Raw genomic sequence first — 26,187 nt, 5'->3', positions numbered from 1 at the left:
TTTTACGTAAATGCTCACATGCACAGGCAAATTGATACCAATACCGAACGGTCACAAGGAAGCATGAAAATGCAACTTTATCATATTTAACTATACTCTCATCAGCCGAGAGAGAGCGAGAGAAAAAAAACTCATGAATGTAAAAATGTTTTCCCTTTCCTTAGCTGAGGCTGAAGCTGCTCCATCTGTTAATGGCATCAACAAACACATGTAGAAGCCAACAGTGGTCATTTACACAAATCTGCAACACTGTGCTTGTAGTCGGCACGAGAAGCCAAACAGAAGGTGTCCAGTCCCCAATTCCATTAAAGAATATGAGCTCGTCAGCAGCTGACAATTCAAAGTTAAATGCTCCTGCTGACTTCATCTAGTGGACGCCTCAAGGCCGCACATGGGGAAGCATTAAAACTCGCTTTGTGTCTGGCTAGAGAGACATTTTTGTCTGGACTTACTTTACCTAAATTGAAATTAAGAGCATTCTTAATTCTATATTATTGGATTCACATTTCACACAAGGGGACCTATTTGGTCTAGTTTGCAATTTAAAAAAATCACCTTTTTCATAATTGTTAAAACAGTCATATTGAATTTACAGTCGTACATGATGGCCTCACGCTGACCTGTAACCCCCCAGAAAAGCACCTTATTCGTGATGTGGTGTTAGTACAACACTAAATGTTATCAGTTTGAAGTTTGTAGTGAAATTGGCTTTTTAATCAAATTAGAGGCATGAGTGGGGGCCAAAGATTTGTTTTTTCACAAATCATATTTATTCATATCTTTTATTACTGGCAAACCTTAAGGATTGTTTTAATATGCATGACAAAAGTGATGCTTTTTAAAATTGTAAACTTCCCCTTACAATGAGAGTTAAACATGAACCCCGCTTGCCTCTGAACTGACTTATATATTCAGTATCACAAAATGCTATAATGATATTGATAAGCTTTTTAAAAAGAGTAAAACATTGTAATGTGCTCAAGTAATTGTCTAGGGTTGAATTTCCAGGAGTTGTAAAGTGACATGTGCTCCAATACGGTGCTGTTAAAAACTAAAATGAACAAAAAAGGCAACAAGAGACAAATTACACAAAAAAAGATTAATATTATTAATATTGTTATAATCATAGTTATTGGTTTTCATTAGTGACTCATAAAAGTTGCAGCAGCCATGCAATATTTGATTGCAATTATTATCTTTGCTAGACTCAAACTGTAAATGATGAAATAGTACTCACATATGTTTGCATGCATTTATTACTTTAAAAACGAAGCTATCTACATATCAGTTTGTCTGGCTCATGAATTTGTCTGCTAATTTTGACGTTAACATAAAGCTATCTAAAAAAAAACCTTTATGCAATAAATGTACCATAATTTAACGGAAGTAGCATGAATTAAAAATCATCCCCTTAATCAAAACCTTTTCGTCCTGTTTTTTTATTTTCCACAAGATTCAGAGGAAATAGTTTGTCACTGACTGTCATACTATTGTGATCCTAAGGACTGGTTACTCCTTCAGGTAATGTGTTGTCACTCTGCTCTACAAAGTACTAGTTTGTTTTTTATATATCCTCTGGAAAAGATTTTTGGCCAAGTATTCTAAGCCAGAAATAAAATTATAAGGCGAGTGTTTCTGCTTTTTATAATAATTGTGTTGAGAAAAATGTGAACTTTAGTCATTCATGTACAGAAAGAGTGAAACAATGTGACTTACCAGTATGCACAAACATGTGTTTGACGTAGTTCTGTTTTGCAGTAAAGGTTTTACAGCAGAGAGTGCATGCATAGGGTTTCTTCTCCCCCTGACTCATTGCCTGCTGCTGCTGGGATGGCGCTGGCGGCACGGCCATGGCGTTGGGGAACGATGGCATGGCGGGGGGCGGCACCGTCACAAACTGGGCCTGCTGCTGACCGGGAAGGTAAATAAAAGACTTGTTGTCTCTGGCCGGCTGCGGCGGGAAGAGCGTGGGCAAGAAGGTGCCCCCGGCGGCGCCCATCACTTGAGAATTGCTGGTCACGGTGTGCGGCATTCGGAGATTGCTGGTGTGTGACTCGACCTGCCGCAGGTAGTGCGGTGTGCTGGCCAGGGATTGGGACATTATGGGGTTTGGCAGGTGTTGCATCATGGTACTGTCACTAGTGCTGTGGCTCTGGTCACCCTCGTCAGGCTCCTGCACTTGCTCCGGGGACGAGTCGTTGACCTCGATCTGCACCGGACCGCCTTCCCCTTGCTGGACTTCGCCGGCGCCATCCCGGTTAAAGCTCAGGTAGGGCTGCTGCTCCATGGCGTCTGGCTCAGTACTGATGGAGGAGCTGACACCCGAGTCAAAACTTTCCACCTTGGACTCATTCACCACACCCTGAGTGTGGTCATTCTCCACCTGGCAGTCCCCTACATTGTCGAAGCAGCCGTACTCATCTTCGGCCTCCTGCTTGATGTGCATCCCACCTGTGTGTAGGCGTACCGGTCGGGGCTGCTTGCGACAGTGCGTGGATTCGGCCGTGGTGATGAAGCGGTCTACCTGCTGTGATCTATCCTGGATGCGGTTCATCCAGGGGGGATCCTGCGACTGCTGGTTTTTCTGAGCACCGACACTCGGATCGTAATTGGTCGCCATGGGGTTGATGTAAAGGGAGCGCTCCCGGGTGCCATTGGAGAGGCAGGAGTAGGAGTACAGCGACGTGTACGCTCGATCCACGTTCTGCTGGGTCGACGTTTGCATACAGCCCGACTCGGCGTCACTGCTCGGCCCGGACGTGCCGGACTCTGGTGTGCCACGGGGGGTGTCCTGACCAGAGTCTCCTGGTATAACGGGGAAGCCTCCCGGGCCTGCCAGGCCCACATTCTGGGACACGATGCGAGTGCACTCATCGATGACGGTCTTGATCTGCAAGATGCTGGCTGCAGTTAGGATCTGCAGGGCCTCCGACTGAGACACTCGCAGAATCCCGCTGTACATAAAGTCAATCAACTTTTGGATGGATTGCACCGAGACCACAGAGGGGATCTCAATGTCGCTGTAGCCCAAAAGCAGCTTGTCCTGAAAGAAGGGGCTTCCAGCGGCCAGCACGCAGCGGTGAGCTCGCAGCATACTTCCATGGATCCGAACAGTCACATCACAAAAGTGCCCACGGTTGCGCTGCTCATTGAGGGTCTCAAGTACAGAATTGCTGAAGTTGTGGAGATTGATGTTATGAATGCGCTCGGTCATCCCCTTGCAACTGATGTGACCTGAAAACGGGGCAGCAACACACCTCATTTAGAGAGACGTTGCATTATTTAGCCTTGTTAATTTCACTGCACTTGCCCTGCTTGTGCTGCAACGATATTGGAATTGCTAATTGCAATAAGTGTTGTTGAGTGCTATTCTCAAGTACATGTTTGAAAACTGACAAAAAGACTGAGGGCATGAAATGTGACTTTTGTTGTAACACAAGGGAGAGAACTATTCAAGCAGTTTTTTTACCTGATATTGGTATGACTTAAAATATGAAAAGATTTCAAGTGTTCAGTCATTGCATGTCCTAAATTATACATAACATTTTGTTCACCAATCAAAGATGATATATAGAACTTTGTTAATCAAGCAAAAATCTGTGTACATTGCTTTAGAGATTTCATAATAGTATAATTAAATTACATGGCTATTGTGCATATTCAGTCAAAATATTAGTTTGTGAAATACAAGAGCTGTATCTCCCAATTCTTTCCCTAATATAAATAGAAAATACTGATTGACTGATAGCTCGACACTAATATATACAGTACGACTGAAAAACTTTGAACTAATACCTCTTTGTCAGTGTTGATTTAAAAAAAAAGACAAAATTTTAATACAGTTCAGCTCTCATTACACTGAGAAAGCTTAGTAATAATATTAATAATAATAATAATACATGTGTCTTAATGAAGATTGTGTTTTGCGAAGCTCCTTTAATCGCCAGTGGGTGGCGCACAGGGCTTGGAGGAGAAGCGGACTCCATTGTTGGTCATGTGCTCACTATCATGGTACTGCCAAACTCAAGACAAGAACACACTGGATGTGCCGCTGTAGATTAGTCTGCTTATATTAATCTGGATGCGTTTTGTTTTTTGGGACAGTTTGGTGATAAAATAGCAAAAAAGAAAATCTCTATGTAAATTACTACTGAATTACTTCAAAATGTATTCATTTAGACTACTTCAGATGTAGTATATATTTAATTCATTATCATGAGTGAGTATGGAGGATATTTCAAATAAAACGTCCCTTTTTGGTAAGAAAATTATCATTTAAACCATGAACATTGGCCCCACTTATAAGACTGCAAATATATATTTAAAGCTTTTAATCTTAACTGTGAACAAAGGGCAAAATGATTATGAAACATTTTTCTCGTGAAATATTAGACCGGAAAACAAAGCATAACTACAGTGAGCCAAGGGAAATAGCTTTTGAAAAATGCCTAAAATTTGCACTTGCATGATAGATGTTACATGAACAGTAAGTGTAAAGAATATAATCATAATATAATAACCCTATTATTCTAAAATCCAGAACCAATTAGATGGTATTTGCAACAAGATAGTGATGTTCATAATTCCAAGTATTTTACAGTTGAATATGAAAACTAGAAAAGGAACTCACAGTTAGATGACGTGCGGCTGGTGATGAAGTGCGGGTCAAGCTTCAGTTTGCTGGTGGAGATGGCTGAACAGAGGCCGGGCACTAGGCAAGGCTGTCAGTCCTCTCTTTCCAAATCATGTGTTGCTCTGCCAAAGTGTTTGCAGGGGAGAGAAGAAGGAAAAAAGACAAAGACAAATCTTTAGATCACATCGATATTGCCACTCCCTTGATGGACCCGAAGCAACACGAATGTCTACCTCCAACATGCTGCAACAGATGTGTGAAGAGTTTTCACTGCCAAATTAAAACAAAAAACAAAAATGGACGGTCCTGTGTGCAATTCCGCAACAAGGGTGAAAATTATATTGGAGAAAGCTAGTCTCTCAGCAGTTATCTGAGTCACTGGGCAACAAAACCACACCCTTTAAAAAAACGATCTTAATTCCACATTAATTAATGCACTCAGCATGTGTGTGTGTGTGTGTGTGTGCGTGTGCATGTGTTTGTGTGTGTCTGTGTGAGAGTGACTGTGTGCGTGCACGCTATTTTCTCGTCTCCAACAGCTCAAACAAGACAAAGACGTCCCGCAGTTCTTACAAGTTGTAATAAGAAAAAATGAATCCCAATATTAAACACACAAGACATTCATTGCAAAACACAAACCCGCCATTCAACCTCATTAATTAAGCATGTGACAAGCTGCTTTTGGTGATGCTAAGGCCAGCTTTTAAACAGCAGCTTTTATACTGTATATAGAGGGCAGCGTGCAAAAACTTAAACTAAAGTAGCCATGTAAAAAAATACAAAAAAATAAAAAAATAAACTGAAGGGATATGGTGTCATTTCAGGTCACTCACACCAGGGGGAAAATCATTTGAAGCAGTGTGAAATTTCCTTTTGGTGTCTTAATCAAATTTCCCACTCTGAACTCTGGCATCACATATTTCCAGTCTTCTGCTAAATGAGTAAAGGCAGCATTTAAATGCTTTTGTCAGTTAAAACCTGCAGATTAAAAGTATATCTGACTTCAATCAAGTGACCTCTGTATTATTCCCTTCCCCTCCAATGGAGCCAGTCTTGAGCATGTCAGATATCTTTGTGATTCGTGTCAAAACCTGTGCATAAAAACCTGAAAGAGTAATAATGTGTTTATTATATTAGTATTAATTTTTATGCTTTTTAGTTTTATGTCAAATGATGGCCTTTTTTAAAAGAAAGGGGTGATCACGACTAGGAGCCACTTTTTGGCTCGCACGCACACACACACACACACACAAACACACACACACACACAAATACACTGATGGTACATGAGTTAAAAAGACCAATAATATAAGTTGGGGCAGCACATTACATGGATTTTGAAAAAATAAGTACAAATTTAAAGTAATTGCAAAATGAATAGGCATTCGGTGCAGTGTTGAAAGCAAAGGTGTCATTTACTCTTGTTTTCAAGTACCCATTACAATCCTGGCTGCTTCGTTTTGGGTTAATTGTACTGACAATACAATGTTTTTGCTAAGGACAGAGGGAAGGGAGTTGGAAAAAATAGTCATCATGTAAAATGTGATTTTTTTGGGGGGTGGGGTTTGAAAGAAACGGCTTTGAATTTTAAGTAGTAAGTATTAGTACGGCAGATGATGTAATAGCAAGCAGAAGTCAAGCTCAAGTATCAGTCTTTTTTAAGTTGAATTGTAAGAAATTCAGGCCAACAATATGTGAATGTCCTTAGGGCAGTTTGTAAGCCAAAATGAGTAATTTGGGTATCATCTGCATTAAATGGAAACGGATGACCCTGAAGAGATTTCCCAGTGGCAGCATGCAAATGTTGAACAGAACTGGGCCAAGCACAAAACCCTGAGGAGCCCCACACCGCAGCCTAAAGGCGAAAGATATGGACAAGGGAATCCAAAATAGCTATGTCCTGTCTGAGAGGTAACATTATGCAGCACTCAAAGGGCATGCCCTGATGGAGACCAGAGGACCAACAATGTCAAACTGAGGAGGTCAGTGTCAGAAAGTTTACATGTTAAACAAGCAGAATGGAATTATTGAAGAAATGGGCCAACTAAGGCTCAGAGTTAATGAAAAAAACATACTTGGAGCAAGTGTTGCTTCTTGACCATATTGCTATAGACAACCCTGGGGGGGGGGGGGGGGAACTCGTATAGGTGAAGCTCGTGTTCTTAGACAACCTGTCACCCTGCAATTCTGATTTGACTTAGTCAAATTCAGAACTGAATAACAGCCATGCATGTGCCAAATTATATTTGCCATCACCATGGCAAATATTATCTGTCAGGTTAGCCTGTTGCTAGGGGCGCTACAGTTAAGCAAAGCAAACATACTGTACATATATCTCCCTTTCTGGCTGCCTTCGTCCATGCTGACATGGAAATCCACCTGCCTTAGGGGTAGACTCAAGTGAATGGTGCCAACAAAGGGGAGCGGGCCAAGGGAGGCAGGCTCCACTTGCCCAGACTGCCACTCACAACAGTGATTCCATTTTAGCCGTGACACAGTGGGTGAGCAGCAGCCAGCGCCTACCTGCAGTGAATTCTAATCAGCCCAGGGGTCTGCCTCGCGCCCCCTCCCCTACCTCCTGTACCCTGCCTCACACTAAAGGGCCTGATGATCCTTCAAAATTAATTAGATCCTCGTAGGTGGCAGCCATTTTCTTCCCACATCCGCACGCGCTACCAAAAAACAAAATTTCCAAAAATCCAACCAAATTTGGGCACCCACTCCCCAACCTCTCGTGCTGATCCCTTTCTCTGGATTGCTACCTGTTTCCTGTTTCATCATCCCTCTTGCCGCCTTCCCCCTCCATCTGTCTGTCTCCCTGTCTGAAACAATCAAGCACCACTCCTCTCCTCTCCTACCTCCCCACCCCGCCCCTCGCTGCCTGCCTCCATGCTCCGAGCTCTGTGTCTGCCTCTGAGAGTTTGCTGTCAATAAATCCCCAGAGGTCAGTTTGTCTGCTGGAAATCAGACACAATGCTTCAGACCGCCAATGCAATGCATGCTCTGCTGCAACCGCCACAACAAAGACTGAGGAGGGCTCAGGGATGGAGAGGAGGGGTATGATAGTGGGGAGTGGGGGCTCAAAAAATTGGGCTGTAACTCCACCAAGCAGCCAGACTCCAGGTTAATCAGTTGCCTGTATTACGTGACAGGCTCATGAAATATGTTGCATCAAATTGGACATCAGTTAATAAGGCAGTGGTGGAGGGGCATGGGGGGTGAAGTGGCGAGACTGGGGGATGGGGGTTGAGAACAGACACAAGAGGCACGCGTATGAAAGGAGCAGTATCAGCCATGTGAATAATATAGATCTTGAATATGCTAATAGTACTTACAGCGTGCATTCAAGACCTTTGCTACGTTTGCCAAATTTACATCTGGAGACAAAAGGCCACAGAGAATTGTGGCCCATGCACGTGCACGCAATACAGTATATCTACATTACTCAGTTTTTAAGGAATCATCCATGGTTTTGTTTGAAGCCCCAGCTGATGGATGAGCACCATTTGTCGCTGCAATTATTTATTTTAAAATCAGTATGCCTTGTGTGCGTTTATATGTCAGCTTTAATTAAAGATATAATGTAAACGTGTAGCGAGAACAATGGCAAATTAAACAGCGTTGATCAGACAGGTGAAAATGGCCTCAATACAGGAGGCTTTGTGTTCTTCTCTTTACATGGTGAGGCTCTCATTAAAGTATTAAAGAATTCATTAGGTATTCGTACAGAATGTTGCACCGAAATTAACAGGTGAGGTGTTGCATAGCATCGGCGAGCACACATAACCGTTTCACTTGCTGTTAAAAACATTTTTTGTGGGGCGTAACACAACCTCACCGATTCAATGTTTTTAAAGTGAGTCATGATGTCTTGTGATCATTATGGAATGTTTGAATTACATTGGGAGGCATGGTTGCTTTTACAATTCACTCAAGAGACACTTTCAGAACTTAGAACTGGCTTCTCCCAACTAAATTCCTCCTTTAAAAAATGCAACTACTGTATATAAAACATGCAAAAGAGCATTTCTGTTGCAAATGCTTGCTTACTTAGTCACTCACATTATAAAGTAACAAGAAAGGGACCAAGTAATGCTACAACATTTTTCAGCTCAGATTTCTTGAATAACTACTGTACATTTGGTAAACTAAATGGACCTAATAAGAAACACACAACACTAAATAGAAGTTAGGACGGAATAATAACACACAAGATGAATGTGTTAGGACATTCAGTCCAACAACAGGGAAAAAAAACATTCAAATGTGGTGAAATGAAATAAATCCCTGCAGAGAACAACATACAATAAACACAAGTGCAGGACAGTCTAAATATTTTTTTTGACAGGACAGCTTGCTCAACTTTCTGTCAAAAACACACCCACCACCACCCGTTAACCATAGCAGATCCTTTGTCCAGTTACAGATGGGAGCAAAATCTACACCAAATCTCCTTCTTTCTTTTTGTCTGTCGGGTAAAGTTAGCACAGACATTCATGTGTGAGTGTACCCAGTGTATTCTATTCCATGGCAACATCTCACGCTGCATGCCCTCATTAAATGTTGCAGAAATTGTCGATGAGCTGCGCTTTTGTTAAAGAGCATTTGACCCAAAAGAACCATCTGACAACTCACATGATCATCTCCTAAAGTCCGTCACCCCCCACACCACCTCCCCCACTCCCCAAAACAGGTAATGTTCATTTCAAGAGTTATTATCATTTGGAGGCAAGCATCAGCAGCGGCTGCCGCTCCACAGCTGTCCAGGGCGATTCGTAACAAAAAAAAAAAAAACAGGAAAAAAGAATGGCTGTTATAATAAATTATTATTTTTTACATATTAGTGTCACAGTTATAACAAAAGGACATAATACAAACTATGAGAAAAAGTTCAAACATTATAAAGTAGTAATACTATGAGATTACTATACTATGAGATTCAAGTCATAAGGTTCAGAGAAAAACTTGCAATGTGAGAATAAAGAAAGCAACACCTAACACACATACTAATTGTGTAATATTAACCATTTGTTAAAAACAAATCCCCTTGGTTGATGTTTGTTTCACGGCAAAAGATGTAATTATTGTAATATTTATTTTTTCTTAATGTGGCTCTTAAAAACATTTGTTGTATGCATAGAAAAGACAACAGATTTTTTAAAAGCACCTTTATGGCAACATAAAAGAGCACATTATTTGTTGACAATTAAAAGGAAGATTCCTCAAGTCAAGAGCATTAATTAGGCTCAGGTTTCTACAATATAGTCCTGGGTGAAAAAAAAGAAGAAAACTGCAGTTGTAGTTGTGAATGTATTTGAGCACTTGAGGTTATAGTGTTGTGTGTGTGTGAGTGTATGGACATATGTAGCGACATGTGCGTGTGTTCTTGAATGGTTTAAACACTTCCAGCTCTGTGACCTATATGTTACATCCATCTGTGCATTTAAGCACACAAAAGCAACATTCTTCATCCTTACATAGACATTAAATCATTTGGGTTTTAGTTTTTTGGCATAGGATGCTTGGAGCGCATTATGATGAAATATTTATTAAGCACAAAATTAGCCAACCTAATACGATTGAGGTGCTGTTTCAGAAATTCAGCTTTTCAAACATTAATAATGTACACTTTTTTAAAAATGTTATATACTGTATTTATTATTGTGGATGTAGTTTGGCGTGGTGTAACGTATACCTCTTCATATAATGCACTGCAGTTCAACAAATCTGCAACCCCAATATAAACATACTATTAAAAGCTTACCTGGCTGTCAATGAAAAGTATTTATCTTTGTGTCTATATCTTTATCTTTGTCATGGCACAATTTTTAATACCGATTTTGCATTGGATTTTTTAAGATTGTGCAGGTAGACGAGTATCATACAAATGTTAGATGGTGGAAATACTGTTAGAAAAAAATTACAGAAATTATTAGCCTGTTTAATCGGATGACATCAACTGGATTTCGGCATTGTGTGTTTTAGCACGAGGTGAGCGGTTACACATTTGGCATACAGTACGTACGAGGGTGCTTTAAGCTGTTCAGCTTGACCCTGCACTTTTTGTCATTTGGGGCCGCAATCGAGCCCCTCTTGTAGACACTGGCCAGTTCGACTCACTCTTTGGAAAAACTGACAATGAAAAGTAAATTTGTGTGACAAATGAAATGGGGAAAATACAACTGTGAATACTGTATGGCATAGGGCATCATTGATCAGTTAAATGGCTGCTTTAGACTTAAGCATTTATACATAACCATGAATTCAAGCACTTGGAAGTGTATTTATAGTTCGGCACGTCTTTGTGTAGTAAATATATGCATATAATACATACCTCATCAGCTCACTTGACATATGACCCATCTAAAAGTGTCATGCTGACACACTGAAACACGCCACCACGTGATGCCTTGTGCACGCTAACCAAGTGGTATGTGGGCCAGCTGAACAATTCAACTTATGTAATATGACTTCAATCATATACTGCTCCATGCAACAATGCATTGCTTTTGTAAAGCCATAGTTTTTGACACCCAAAATCTATAGCATTCCAAATCGAGCATATTAGGAAACATAATCCATAATATAGTGTTGCAAGACAGAACTGTTAAGCAAGCTCAGGCACAAGAAAAAAAAAATGCATTTCGCAACTTTATATAAAATCAGTGAAAACACAGTGAAGATAATTAATCAGAAAAGAAAGTGAATACTGGAATTGAATGAAAAATTCCATTATTCAGCAGAGCGATCAGCAGATAAACCATGGAAAATGAGGTCAATCAATCGGAAAAAAAGTTGGGGATAAAACCAAGTGTTAATAAGGACAAAAGGCACAATCATAAGATGTGTTTCAAAGAAGAATGTGTGTCACACTGTTACTTAACACTTTGGCGATATCTGCCCCACTCCTGCTTCATCTACACTGGTTTTATAATCTAATAAACACATGCATTTATCTATGTTCACCACAGTTTATTATAAGACCTTCTTATACGACCCCAATTCCAATGAAGTTGGGACGTTGTGTTAAACATAAGTAAAAAACAGAATACAATGATTTGCAAATCATTTTCAACCTATATTTAATTGAATACACTACGACGACAAGATATTTAATGTTCAAACTGATAAACTTTATTGTTTTTAGCAAATAATCATTAATTTAGAATTTTATGGCTGCAACATGTTCCAAAAAAGCTGGGACTAGGTCATGTTTAGCACTGTGTTACATCACCTTTTCTTTTAACAATATTCAATACACGTTTGGGAACTAAGGACACTCATTGTTGAAGCTTTGTAGGTGGAATTATTTCCCATTCTTGCTTGATGTACAGCTTCAGCTGTTCAACAGTCCGGGGTCTCCGTTGTTGTATTTTGCGTTCCATAATGCGCCACACATTTTCAATGGGAGACAGGTCTGGCCTGCAGGCAGGCCTGTCTTGTAGACCTCTTTTACTACGAAGCCACGCTGTTGTAACACATGCAGAATGTTGTTTGGCATTGTCTTGCTGAAATAAGCATGGGCGTCAATGAAAAAGACGTTGCTTGGATGGCAGCATATGTTTCTCCAAAACCTGTATGTACCTTTCAGCATTAATGGTGCCTTCACAGATGTGTAAGTTACCCATGCCATTGGCACTAACACAGCCCCATACCATCACAGATGCTGGCTTTTGAACTTTGCGTCCATAACAGCCTGGATGGTTCTTTTCCTCTTTGGCCCAGAGGACACAACGTCCACAATTTTCAAAAACTATTTGAAATGTGGACTCGTCGGACGACAGAAAACTTTACCACTTTGCATCAGTCCATCTTAGATGAGCTCGGGCCCACAGAAGCCGGCGGCGTTGCTGGGTATTGTTGATAAATGGCTTTTGCTTAGTAGAGTTTCAAGTTGCACTTATGGATGTAGTGCCGAACTGTATTTACTGACATTGGTTTTCTGAAGTGTTCCTGAGCCCATGTGGTGATATCCTTTACACATTGATGTCGGTTTTTGATGCAGTGCCGCCTGAGGGATCGAAGGTCACGGGCATTCAATGTTGGTTTTTGGCCTTGCCGCTTACATGCAGTGATTTCTCCAGATTCTCTGAACCTTTTGATGATATTATGGACCATAGATGATGAAATCCCTAAATTCCTTGCAATTGTACGTTGAGAAACATTGTCCTTAAACTGTTTGACTATTTTCTCACGCACTTATTCACAAAGAGGTGAACCTCGCCCCATCTTTGCTTGTGAATGACTGAGCAATTCAGGGAAGCTCCTTTTATACCCACTCATGGCACCCACCTGTTCCCAATTAGCCTGTTCACCTGTGGGATGTTCCAAACAGGTGTTTGATGAGCATTCCTCAACTTTTTCAGTCTTTTTTGCCACATGTCCCAGCTTTTTTGGAACATGTTGTAGCTATAAAATTCTAAGTTAAGGATTATTTGCTAAAAACAATCAAGTGTATCAGTTTGAACATTAAACATCTTGTCTTTGTAGTGTATTCAATTAAATATAGGTTGAACATGATTTGCAAATCATTGTATTCTGTTTTTATTTTATGTTTAACACGACATCCCAACTTCATTGGAATTGGGGTTGTACTTAGAGAAGAATTGAAAAAAAACCAAAAAACAAATGCAAGGTTGTAGACGACCACATTGTATACCCCTTTGCACCATCAAATTTGGTTCTTGAGTTTGTGGCACTGTACTATGTGTGTGTACATATACCATAACAGTTGATCACCAAACTGATTTTACTGTTCCAATTTACTGTGAAGCTAAAGGCATAGAGTTGTCTGATCTGTATAAAAAAAATCTGCCTTTACAAAGATACTAATGTGCACATATGATTGACACGATCTCAGACACTGTCTGTGAAAATCATTTGACCATACTGTATGTATGTTATTGTAGTTGTGGTTTTAAACAGTACCACCGAAACAGCTGTATGATGCATTACATTCTGATCTCTGCAATGCCAGGATTGATTATAGCCCCCCAGCTCTGCCAAATCCACACTCCTGCCCCTTGCAGTTATTACATTATTACATAAAATCTATAAGGAAATGTTCCTCATCTAAATATACAGTACTTTGTACTGGTAAAGTTCCACAGATGAATTTCCTCCTATGTGCAACTTTGCCATAAATAAATATTTGTTAATGCTCAGGAATGACTCCAGGAACAAAATGTTGAGGTGGTTTTACTAGTTGTATTGCTTAAGAATTGCAGTGCACAAAACCACACATTATACTGTCACACAAGATGTTCTGCTGTCAAAACATTCAAGTTTTTTCGCTGTCACCATTTTTTTTTTTTATCGCTTAGATTTGACGAATTTTAAAGAGGGGAGGGTGATTGTTTTTTTACTGTAATACAAGCCTGCAGCTGTAAAGCCTTCCAAAGAACAAGCTCAAATGTATCTGATGAAGCTATGTACATACTTAGCTGTTTACTGTTTCTAACCAGAAAAGCCAGTTTAGCTGTACAAAGCCGAATGCAATAAAAATAAAAGCCCACTTTGTTTGCAAGCGTTTTCAACGTCTTACTTGACTAACGTTGTTGCTAAGAGATGCAATGGATTAGGATACTACCAACACCACAGAACACTGCGCCTTCCCTGGCGCTACACTTCACAGATTTATTGTCATTTACTGTTTACTGGCGTAGGGTTGTTGTCTCGGATCTGAGTCACTACAGATACGCCTCATAGCACATGATCACCCTTCAGCTTGGCCGATGGTAATCACCAGCCTGGCTAATGCACATGAATGGCTGGTCAGTGTGGTCGCTTTGGATGTGGCAGAATCATTTTCTTTGAAGGGCAGTTTCTTGCCCCCCAGAATACAACCCAATCATGTCAGTTGGTTCTAGTAACATTCCGCTAAAGATCATGCCACATGACCATTGGCGTGGTTTTGCCATCTGAATCGTTACCGAAACACTAGAGGGATTGAGGCGGGTTTTCGAGTAACCTTTATGTGATTTTTAATTTTTGTCCAAAACAGGGTTTAGGTAAATCTAAAAACAACCCTTTAATGACTAGTTACTGCCACTTCAATAGGAGTTTTTTGAGCCTACTATGTTAGTCAAGTGACCTGCCAGACTGTTTACCCTGGCTTGTTCTAAATTCTTGCTGCAATACACTGGACTTAATCCTTGATAGAGGTAAGAAAATGGAAACTGCATTTCCCTATAAAATTGTACATGAATGCTGACAGACTCTGTTCTTGAGCAAAAATTCCAAGAACAGCCAAGAAATGAACATATAACAATCCCCAGATACAAAAAGAAAATAGGGCTGACATCAGAGCAACTTGATTGGATGCTAGGCGTGTAACAGGACAAGAAACCATATTTGGTAACTAAAACTCAAGTCATAATGGATGCCACACACCTTACTATAAGGCAGTAGAATGTGATTTCTCCCATCCAAGCAACAACAGATGGGAATGGAAATAATGAAATTGACACAATAAATGTATTAATACCAATATAGTAAAAATTATTATACATATAACAGTATTGTAGTTATGAAAAAAGTACAAATGTCTACTAATACACCACAATTATTTTCTGGGAAGATTTCCAAATATTATTATTATTTATTACATCGTAGAGTTTTTGTATTGGTGTTGTATTACTTCTTCTGATCTAGTTTGAAAGTCTGATATTTTGGAGCTGTTAATATTTTTGGCTAAGAAAAATAATAGCACTCCAGTCATGAATGGGACACACATTTTGTTGTTGTTATGTTGAATTTATAATCGTTGCTGCTGCTGTAAAGCACGGTCCAAATGAGTATAAGAGTAAGTCCGACCTCTAATCTTGTGAGGCAAAAACAACAGGTGGGTGGGGGGGTTGTAGCGGTTTTTAAAATGTATTTATTTATTTATTTTTATCAACCTGTCCTGTTCAGCTGCATGGCCTTGGAGAATGGTGGATCTGTATGCCTTTTGTGCTGGAACAGTTTTGCTGTGCAACAGGGGAGTTTGCATTTTTTTTTATTATTCTGATGTTTATTGAAAATGCAGCCAGACAGAAAAGGGTTTTAGGGGACAGACAGAGGGGCAGAGTGGACAAGGGGAATAGGGGTGCGAAAAACAGCAGAACAATAGTTTGACAGTCTAAATATTTGAGCACAAGTAATGTTATAACAGTCAAATCATGTTCTTATTTGTTATTTTAGTAATTTTGGTAAGATGTCATTGTATTTTTCTGTGCGTGTTTTTAAATGTCTTTTGCTCTTCTGATTTGGAAGTCATTTGTTACTGTCAACACGAATAATAGAGGGCGAGTCTGAACCATATATATATATATATATATGTGTATGTGTGTGTGTGTGTGTGGTGGCACGGTGGGCGACCCGGTCCCGCCTGTGTGGCATTTCCATGTTCTCATCCTTGCTTTCAGTAGACCAGGACACATTTTCCCACAAATGTTTGGGGGGAGTTTCCATGTTCTCCCCTGTGCCTGTGTGGGTTTTCTCCGGGCACTCCGGTTTCCTCCCACATCCCAAAAACATGCAGGGTAGGTTAACTAAAGACACTAAATTGCCCGTAGGTATGAATGTGAGTGCGAATGGTTGTTTGTTTATATGTGCCCTGCGATTGGCTGGCGACCAGTTCAGGGTGTACCCCACCTCTCGCCCGGAGAAAGCTGGGATAGGGTCCAGCACACCCACGACCCAAGTGAGGATAAGCGGAACGGAAGATGAATTAATTAATATATATATATATACTCAGCCTCACTTGTTTCAAGACACGATTTATCAACGATCAATGTCACACAATTGACGTACAGTACATACATATGTATGCATGAAAACAAATGTCTTACTATATTGAGGCGTCAGAATGCGTGACCACGGCAGTTGCTGTTGCTTTTTAATAGCGCTTGACAGCTGGCAAGTACATCTTCATGTAAGAGAGATTTTGTAAAAACCTCTCTGTGTGAGGATGTGGGTCTTTTTGAACCCAAAGCAGAAAAGATATGTGATTTCAAAAATACTCATGTACAAAGTATATACAAAATCTACATACCCCTGTTCAAATGCCAGATTTTTGTGATTTAAAAAAAAAAAAAAAACAAGACAAATAATGTGTCTTTTTTTTTTTTGTCCTGTTCGGCTGTTAGGTCAAGCAGAATGGAAAATCTGTATTGCTTTCATGCCGGAACAGTTTTATTGTGTCACAGTGGAGTTTTTAAGCTTCCGCTGTGGTATTATAATTGAGGTTTATTGAGAATCAGACTTGTTCAGTCGAACAGAACAAAGTTTCTCGAAGGGAGAGAGAAACAAAGACAAAAGACAAAGCACTAATTGTAAACAGGACGAGAGAAGTAAATCATTACATTATCTACAACAATGAAACATTAAATATGAGTGTTGCATGGGGCTGTAGTGCTACAGTGAGGGAAGGACAGGACAAGATAGAACAGGACAAGGACAGGAGAAGAAGCATGCAGGACAAGGTTCCTGAACCCGACTGTACAACTGAAGTGTGGTGGCATTAATTATGTGAATTATAAAAGTCTACAGGACGAGAGTATAAGTGAGGGGATACACAAGTGATTTTCATATTCATGAGTTATTTGTTGCAGTAAGTACGTGACCTCACACCCAGTGAAAGAGTCCGAGGGGTGTGTGTCTGCGGATACATGCAAATGAATTGATACCATTTTACATGCACAAAGACTGGCAGAAGTGTCCTGTAATTGCTGTGGCCGCACCGCCCAATTAATCGAGGGGCGGGATCAGGCCCAGGGGTCCATCCGAGAGCAACCCGGCGGACGGGACACGTCCCACACTGAGGGACCCAGGGCGGCCCGCCGGCCCCACCAAGGCGCCCCGACAACAGGCCACCTGTTGGGGGCCGCAGGGACCCAATGCCAACCCCCCAGCCCAAACGCCCCCCCCCCCTCCAACCCCAGGAGAGCAAGACGCCCCCCCCCCCCCCAACCCGCAGGGCCTGCAATGCAGCCAGTCCCATCCCGAGGGCGGGAGAGTGTCCCTTGTTTGTTGGAAAGGAGGGCGGATAGGGGCACCCGAAAAAGGAACAATAAGGGGGAGACCAAGGAGCAGCCGCGGGCCATGAGAGGTCAGCCCCAACACCAAGCAGTCATCTAGCCTGGGGGGCCCGGCCTCAGGAGCATGCAAGTAAGTGAGAACCACCTCACCCCCTGTTACTATGACTGCCAGGTCCCCGACTGGCAGTCATTGCCCACTGCCCCGCTGAGTGGTGTGGTGCATTACAATCTGGAGAGGTCAGTGAGCCGAGGGGGTGGGGGCAGGGCTGCCAGGCACTATTGCCTAACAGCCAAACCCCTCCCACCCACGACCCACCATCACTCCAAAGATAGGTGTATGTGGTGCATTAAAACATGGGGAGTGTGTGTGATGCATTTAAAATCAAGGGGGGCAGGCAGGGCGGAGGGCCAGGGCGCACGGACCGGGAAACAGCACAGACGTGCTGAAACCCGATCCGACACTCACACCCTCCCGATCCCATACCAGTCGCCCAGGAACCCTTTGATATGTGTATGTGCCCAGATGTGTTTAGTGAGAAAAATATATACAGTGAATGGTGTGTGTGTGTGTGCTAAGTGAGTGATTAAGAGGCATGGCTCCTGCAGGTCGGGCCCATTAGGCCGGACAACCACCGACGAAGAGGGCCATCCTTCCCAGACCCGCAGCACCAACTACCCCCCCCCCCCGCCTCCGCCAGCACCCACTACCCACCCCTGAGCGTGGGAGGTGGAACCCCCCCCCCCCCAAACCAGGCAGAGAAAAGAACCCCACAGCAGGCCCCACAGCCCGCAGGGGACCGCCCGGCTCCCCCACGGGAAGAGGAAGAGGCGACCGCATCAGGACGCAAGGAACGAAGAGAAGAGGAGGAAGCAGGAGCAACTGGGGGACCCAGGCGGGTGCCAGCCGGCACCGCCCCAGCACCCACGGAACATGGGCGAGTCACCATCACACCTCCACTACTCCCCAGGAGGTCACCCAAATAATTTCTCACCATTTTCCACCATTAAAGTGACCAGTAACTTCCATATCTCAATTGATTTATTTTTCAAGGTGGGGGAAGTACAAGGTTTTTCTTTTCTCTTGAAAGTACACACAAAAGATACATGTTCGTTACTTTTTTTTCCTGTAACAAGGTAATTAGAGGTTGTCTGAGCAGTTCTTCTGGTTAAAATCTGATCCAAACTGTTCCTAAAAGGGATAAAACAAAACCTCCCAAACATCCATCCATCCATCCATTTTCTGAGCCGCTTATCCTCACTAGGGTCGAGGGAGTGCCGGAACCTATCCCAGCTATCATCGGGCAGGAGACGGGGTACACCCTGAACTGGTTGCCAGCCAATCGCAGGGCACATACAAACAAAGAACCATTCACACTCACATTCACACCTACGGGCAAATTAGAGTCTTCAATTAACCTACGATGCATGTTTTTGGGATGTGGGAGGAAACCGGAGTGCCCGGATAAAACCCACACAGGCACAGGGGAGAACATGGAAACTCCCCCCAAACATTTGTGGGAAAATGTGTGCTGGTCCACTGAAAGGTTGAGATTTTGGCCATAGTAACACAACCCTGCTGATTATCAAACGACAGCATCCCTAAAGTGAAGCATGGTGGTGAAAGCATCCTGATTTTGGGCTGATTTGTTTTTTAGGATCTGGGGCCTTAGAAAACGTGGAAGGAACTATGAACAGTTTGAAATAGCAGTCAGTTTTAGCACAAAATCTTCAGTTTTCTGCTCGGAGGCAGAAAAATGTCCGGAAAAGCCTACTAGAACATTTGAAATTTTGAGGAATTGAATCAGAGGCATTTAAAATTGTGCCATGTGTGTGCTCACTCATATTCAAATGAGTTTGAATGTAACTTGTTAATTCTGAACACAGCCACGTCCCAGTTATAAGCGGGTGTGCACACTTGCGCAACCAAATTGATTCAGTTCAGTTTATTTTTATTTACCCTTTCAAATAATATTTCAAAAACATTTCAATTGTGATGTAGAGATTATAGGTCACATATATGACTATGTTTTATATCATAAAAACATGGTATTTGTACATAGCTGTGTAGACTTTTTATATCCACTGTACAGTATGTGTGGACTTTCCATAAAAGACAAGAGAACAATAGAAGGGAGGTCTTAACTCTCTCACTGAATGACTTGGCAATTAGCCTCTTTTACAACCTTACGGCGTGTAGTTGACTCTATAGCAGTGCATGTCAATAATTCAACATTATACATTTATTTTGAGTTGTATCCCTTTTCTGAACAATTTCAATCAGACCTTAACCAGATGAATTGGTGAAACAAGATGTAATTAAACTGTCACAGCAAAAAAAAAAAAGTAAATAATTTTAGAGAAAATACAAACCTCTGTGTCGCAACAAGCACAATACATTGCACAAACCTGAAGCTACTAGTATGATCAGTTTTTTTTATTTTATTTTTCTATCCTAAACGTCAAACATTGTGAAACTGTCTCATTAACTTTCCCGCAAACTAAGATAGTTTTCACCATTTGGTATTTGAGAAACAGGTACTGCATACCTTTCCTTTTATCATGAGCCTAAAGCATTGGCAACCAACACGAGGAAGAGGAAAAAGTTTCGGTTTGCAGTTTACTGTTAAAACCAGCCAAATTAATAACGAGTCTACAGCAGGGGGGCGGGGTCTAGATCTTCCTGTGTCTTTATCAAGGTTGATTTTCGGGCAATAAACAATGTTGACAGTATCCAAGAGAGATATTTGGAGAGAGATTATATAAGACTCCCAATAAAAATGAGAACTCAAAAAGAAAAGTGTCTGCCAAAGAGCTTCTTTCAACAGACCATGTGTATTCTTTTGGCTGCATTGATTGGTAGGAGGGTGGGGGGAGAAAAATGCTATAAATTCAATGTACACACTTCCAAAATGTCTTCATTTTAAGATAAAGTCACAATGTAAACAGTATTGTGGATTTAGTTTAGCTGTTGCACAGTGCATACAGACAAACCTGGAGAGAGAGGCTGTGTGCAACCTTAACACTTTGGCTGCTGTGGCGTCTGTTTGCTGGCTCAAGGCTTGAAAAGGTATTTTCTGAGCCAAGATGGAAGCAGAAAATACAAAAGTGACAGTATATTAGTTTGAAAAGTTACCAACTACTCTTAAAAAAAATAAAACATAACAACATACCAAAATGTTCAACCTCTGCTTAGATTATTTTCCCATGCAGCGAGGCCCAGCTCACCATGACTTGTAGCAAACCATATGGGTAACAGGGTGAACTGAGGACACACATGCCTCTTGGCACACTCACATCTTCACTATTAGAATCCAGGATACATTTTTCACATGATTTGAATGCCAGGACATGCTTGTGTGTTCAAAGCAACAGAATGCAAAATAAGTTGAAATGCTTGTGTCTTTCACACACAATTTTTTTTTTAAGTTGACAGGACACATTGTAATAGATTAACTGATTTCTCACGTGTTTGTCTCGTGGATGCTAAAACATGACATGACATGACTTATTTTATAGCAAACAGAAGAGGCTTTGAAAGAGTAACAAATGTAAAGAGAATCACGGCAGTTGAGTCAAGGTAATGGAAACACATGGTCCCATGCATCAATAGAATCTTATAAACACTGTAATTACTTTAAAATGATTTACTGTGCATGATTTCACAAAGAACTCCAAACCCTGGGAACTACCGAAACTATTTGACATGAAAGCTTTAATGACTGAAACACGCCAATGCAAAAGGTTTTTCATTGAACATGACATTGCTGTACTGGAAAAGATATAATAAAAAGCATTGTTTTAAAATTTTTTATTTTTTTTTATTCCTATAGCTTAGTGTTTCTCTGTACTGTATCTACTGTTCTGTCTTCGTCATTCACAATCAGATCACAGATAGCCCTTATAGACTCTGAGGGTATTGTGGTGGTATAACTGTACACTATCTGTACAGTAAGCATGAGCAGTAACACAGAACATGTCGACATCCCGTCCCATGCTGGAATGTGTGCTTTGTATTCATAGTGTAGAGAATATCAAACAATACAATCTAAGAAATGCTGTATTTATTATCACCCGACCGACGGAAATTACATTGTGCTTCATAAGACTGACATTTAGACAGTATTGCATCGGAACAAAAGGCTGATGACAACAACGTTCATAAATTGGGCCACAATGTGTGCTTTCATTATGCATTCCTGTTATACTGGCAGGGAGCAGAGATTCCAAAGCTGAAGTCTTCTGAGAAACTGAAAAATATGCTTTCAAGTTTTCTGTCTGACATTTTTGCTCTGGAAGTCAAAGGATTGAGAGGGGTTCTGAATTTTGCTATACAATTCGGTCAATTTTAAAAGACTAAAACCTAGTTCCTAAAACATTGAAGGATCTGTGGCTGCCAAATTAAAAAAAAAGGTGATTTTGAAAGTTAAATTGAAGTTCCGTGAATCCATAAAACTGGTTGGAAATGTTTAGTTATTCCATGTTTGACCTTGATTGCGAAAGAAAATTCACCACATTACAAAAGATCACCACTCACCCCTCCCACCCAAAACCAGGCAGATGAGTTTCTTTCCTTGTCTTGCTGCTGTGAGGAAAATCACCAAAATTCATGGAACAGCATTTTTCAGTTGCATAAAAGCAGCGAGAGCGTGCGCTGGAGACAACTCTCATTAATTACATGCAACAGCAGCACATTTTCCTGTTGTGTTACTAGTATGGGACAAGTTGTTTTTGTAGTGGCTAAAATAATGTTCTGTGCGATGCCAGCAATCCACCAAATTATTTCTTGTTTGCAAACATTCGCATTTGGCCCAATATTTAGTAGGATTACCATTTTGCAATCGCTTCTTTTTTCAATCTATGTACAAATAATGTGTTTATCTGAATAATACCAGCTGCTGTGCCAGCTTTATTATTATCATTATTATCATTATTATTTATTAACATTCAACCACAAAACAAATTTATGTTCAGGAATGCCATCTATAGCTTCACTTCTTAAGAAATAATGTGCTTTACTATTTTTCAGCACAGCACATTTGAAAATTTACAGATAATAATTAGATTTTAGCACTAAAAATAGCCTTTCGGTCAAACAGCTTCTGTGTGTTAACGATTACCCCAAAAAATTATTTTAGTAATTCTGTTTATTTAAGGCAACTGTTGTACAACCATACATTGAGTGGTGATCGAATAAATTGGTTAAGATATGTGTACAGTACATCCATAAATAATGAATGCATAATACATACAGTACATACATAAATGCATAGATGCATACAGTGCATAAATGCATACATACCGGACACTTGTTTACTATATATATATATATATATATATATATATATATATATATATATATATATATATATAGAGTGAAATTCGCCCCCAAATTTAGTGTGGTTTATTAGTAGACATTTGTATTTTTTTCTTTTTTTAATTCATATTTACAAGAATGTTATATGTTATGCTATTATTACTACAGTATATTTGTATTAATAAACCAAATATGAATTTTCCTCAAGGGGAAAGCATATTCTACCACATAACATGTGGAAGCAAAGGACAAAAAGTGCTGATAAAAATTCAAAGAAAGGACAAGAAATGACTTTCGGTGTGTATCGTTTGTTCCAACAGCAGATTTAAATGCATTGCCAAAATGGCTGTTAGACTGCGGTAGAAACAGGAAGAACTCTAGTGTGTGATTTTTCAAGGTCTACTATTATTATAATGTTCATTTCTGAACACATTACTTAATAATATTTTCTTGTTGAAATTCAAGTGCCACAACAAAATTGTGCAACCAAATCTTTCATAATGCAATTTTTTAAAAACTTTTTTTCAACAAATGAAATCATGTAGTTGAAACATCAAATGTATACAAGTATAGATTTGTTATGTGAACTGCACTCATGGCTAAAATTAAATGCTCTTTTGCCACGCTCTCTTCTATCTTGCAAATATTTGCTGGTGAAAAGGGTTTGTGCAGGAGAAAAAAGAAATACTGAAAGGTAAAACTGCAGACTCTTGGGGCCATAGCGAATTAACATCATTTGGAAGACTGACCCGCTATGTGTGTGCACGTACAGTAAAAACTAAATTTTTCGTGACATATCACAGTGCACTGTACTAAATTAAACACATTTGTAAGTCTATTATCTTAAATATATAATATTAAATGTGCTTCATGATTGAGGGCATCTAAGCATTTTTTTGTTTTGTTTGTGTAAAAAATACATTTGAGGATGTGAATTGGTGACAAGTAACAGAGGACCAGAGAAGAATGGTGACACCAAAAGAAAATTGGGATTGATTGCTGGGTGTGGATTAGCACCCTCTTCACACACGAGCGCGCACACGCACGCACACCTAGCTCTAGAGTTTCTCCTTCATATAATAATGAGCTTCCTTGGTCTGCAGACATGCTCTTAAATATTCATTAGTCATGGGTGGGATTTTAAGCAGTGACACAAAAAGCGGATGCCCTGTGATGCAAAAACACTCTGCATATTAATGTACATGTGGAATATATGCATATAATAAATTGTGATTCCACCGAGATGAAACAAGTCACACTGAGGCCTTATCTCGCCTCCTCTAGGCTGATGAAATCACTTTTGGACATCAAGCTGTGGTGAGAGCACACACACACGCACGCGCACGCACAAACACACACACGTATACACATTACACAAGTACTCTTCAATTCATCAAACAATAAAATGTCCAAAAATACAGGTGTTGAGTTTAGTCTTTGCAGATAAAAGGACTCAATCCCCCGTGCACTTTTTACTGCACTCCCCCACATGCCAGCCATTCGATCAATACAATAACATTTGAAATTATCTCACATCACATGTGCCACATCAGGCAGCAATAGTCTCCCCCCACATGTGTCAAGACACAAATGAGCCATTCATTCCATAAGTGGACTGACTGTTTCTCATTCCTGTTATGTTGACATATTGTGCAAGAAAATCCAAATAAAGAACTGCACCAAACGAGAAACCCAAAAGGAGTGTTTTAGGACAAAATAATCCTTACTGGTCTTGCTTGGTTAGGGGCAACAAACACCAGGATCAACCCTTTGACATTGACCTACAACTTGCCCAACTGGTGCTTCAGCCTGTATGTTATGGTGCGTTTAAGGCACACAAGAACATGCTGTATCATTCTCTTATGAATGGGACCAAGACAAGCGCTGGGGGACAACATCTGTTAGCAACTCACACTCGCACGCTCCGCCTCGTCCTCACACACACACACACACACACACACACATACAGAAATACATACTAACGTTTAGGCGCTCATATGCGTTCACGAAAGTGTGAAGCCGTAATAACTGACATGTTGCTCCAATTTAGGCCCCGTCAGATAATTTGAATACATAATTTACGTCATATACATCCACCTCATGTTAAAAGAAACTGGATTCATTTGACTACCCCCCTTCAACAAAACACCCTAAAGGCGCACTGAAAAGCTCCTCTTGCAACTTTAATCACACCACAGCATGCACGGCTCCAAATCTAGGCCAGCCTCGGCCAAAAAAACATTTTCACATATCGCTGGCGGATAATAAAAAGGTGCACAATTGAACTTGTGACACACACAACGGATTCGAAGCTTAACTGTATTGTTGGAGTATTAACCTGCCTTGCTGCTCTGCTCCGATGAGCACGTCTTCGTGTATCGCCATCTCCACAAGCTCTATTGATAATAATTCATGCTTTAAAAAAAAAAAAGTGGGCCGGACATGTGGTCGCTTGGGATCGAGGCTAAGTTCCACAAAGTGATATCGCATGGGGAAGAAGTGTGAGCTTTTGCGTGCTATGCCCGAGAAAGCGAATCTAAAGTGACCTAAAAGCCAAAACGCGCACACTTCTTCAGGAGTGTAAAATGTGAGCATCGCTGACGGACACTTGAACGCAGCATTGTTCTCATGTGCTTAAAAAAAAGTAAATTAGGGTTACGTTAGGGTAGGTGGGCAGGTTGAGAATAGTGACAGATAGGGAAACTTGCGTCATGTCCAGCTTTTTTTTTTTTTTCATCCGCGAATATAAATGGACATCGAAGCCCGGTGGCAGCGTGGACTGAGCGCCTAGCACGGAGAACATTTCGGTTTCGCCGTCCGTCAGTTATTGAATTAACACAATGAAGTTAGAAATATGACAAAAAACGAGTGCAAGCAAGTCGTCGCCCCCCCCCTCCCAAAAAAAAAACTCCACAAGGAGCCCGTCACACATACAGGAAAATCCCCGTCCAACCCCTTTACAGACTTACTTACTTCCAAAAAAATCCATGCCTTACCTCCACTTCGAAGCTCGCTGCCCCTTACAAAAAGTGGCATGGATCTCCCCCCACGACGACGTCTGAGCTACAAGATGTCTAACGTGTCCCTTTTACTTTGTTTCATTTCTCACTTCCATCTTCTTTTCATCTCATCAATAAACACACGCTGCAGCCTACCTTCATAGAAGCAGCTCGCTTCAAATGTGCCCTCCCATTTTTTAACTATACATCGGCTACTTT

General features: G+C 40.7%; 1 protein-coding gene across 5 annotated transcripts in view; it reads right to left on the bottom strand.

Moving 5' to 3' along the window:
• Window positions 1-26,187, bottom strand: part of zbtb20 (zinc finger and BTB domain containing 20) — a 27,414-nt gene extending 1,227 nt beyond the window's left edge. The window contains exons 1-3 of one of the 5 annotated variants that reach the window (XM_061702861.1): window positions 25,966-26,187; window positions 4,631-4,755; window positions 1,717-3,234 (exon numbers count right to left, since the gene is read on the bottom strand). In XM_061702861.1, the coding sequence (XP_061558845.1) occupies window positions 1,717-3,214 (1,498 nt within the window). In that variant the 5' untranslated portion in view covers window positions 3,215-3,234; window positions 4,631-4,755; window positions 25,966-26,187. Of the gene's footprint in view, window positions 1-1,716; window positions 3,235-4,630; window positions 4,756-4,866; window positions 5,926-25,287; window positions 25,746-25,942 lie in introns of those variants that run through there. The other 4 variants (XM_061702865.1, XM_061702863.1, XM_061702862.1 and 1 more) reach the window with 4 other exon arrangements.

This window comes from Phycodurus eques, chromosome 17 (genome assembly GCF_024500275.1).
Source record: "Phycodurus eques isolate BA_2022a chromosome 17, UOR_Pequ_1.1, whole genome shotgun sequence".
Classification (NCBI taxonomy): Eukaryota; Metazoa; Chordata; class Actinopteri; order Syngnathiformes; family Syngnathidae; genus Phycodurus; species Phycodurus eques.
Note: the sequence above shows the minus strand (reverse complement) of the source record. Positions and strands in the feature narration are given on the sequence as shown.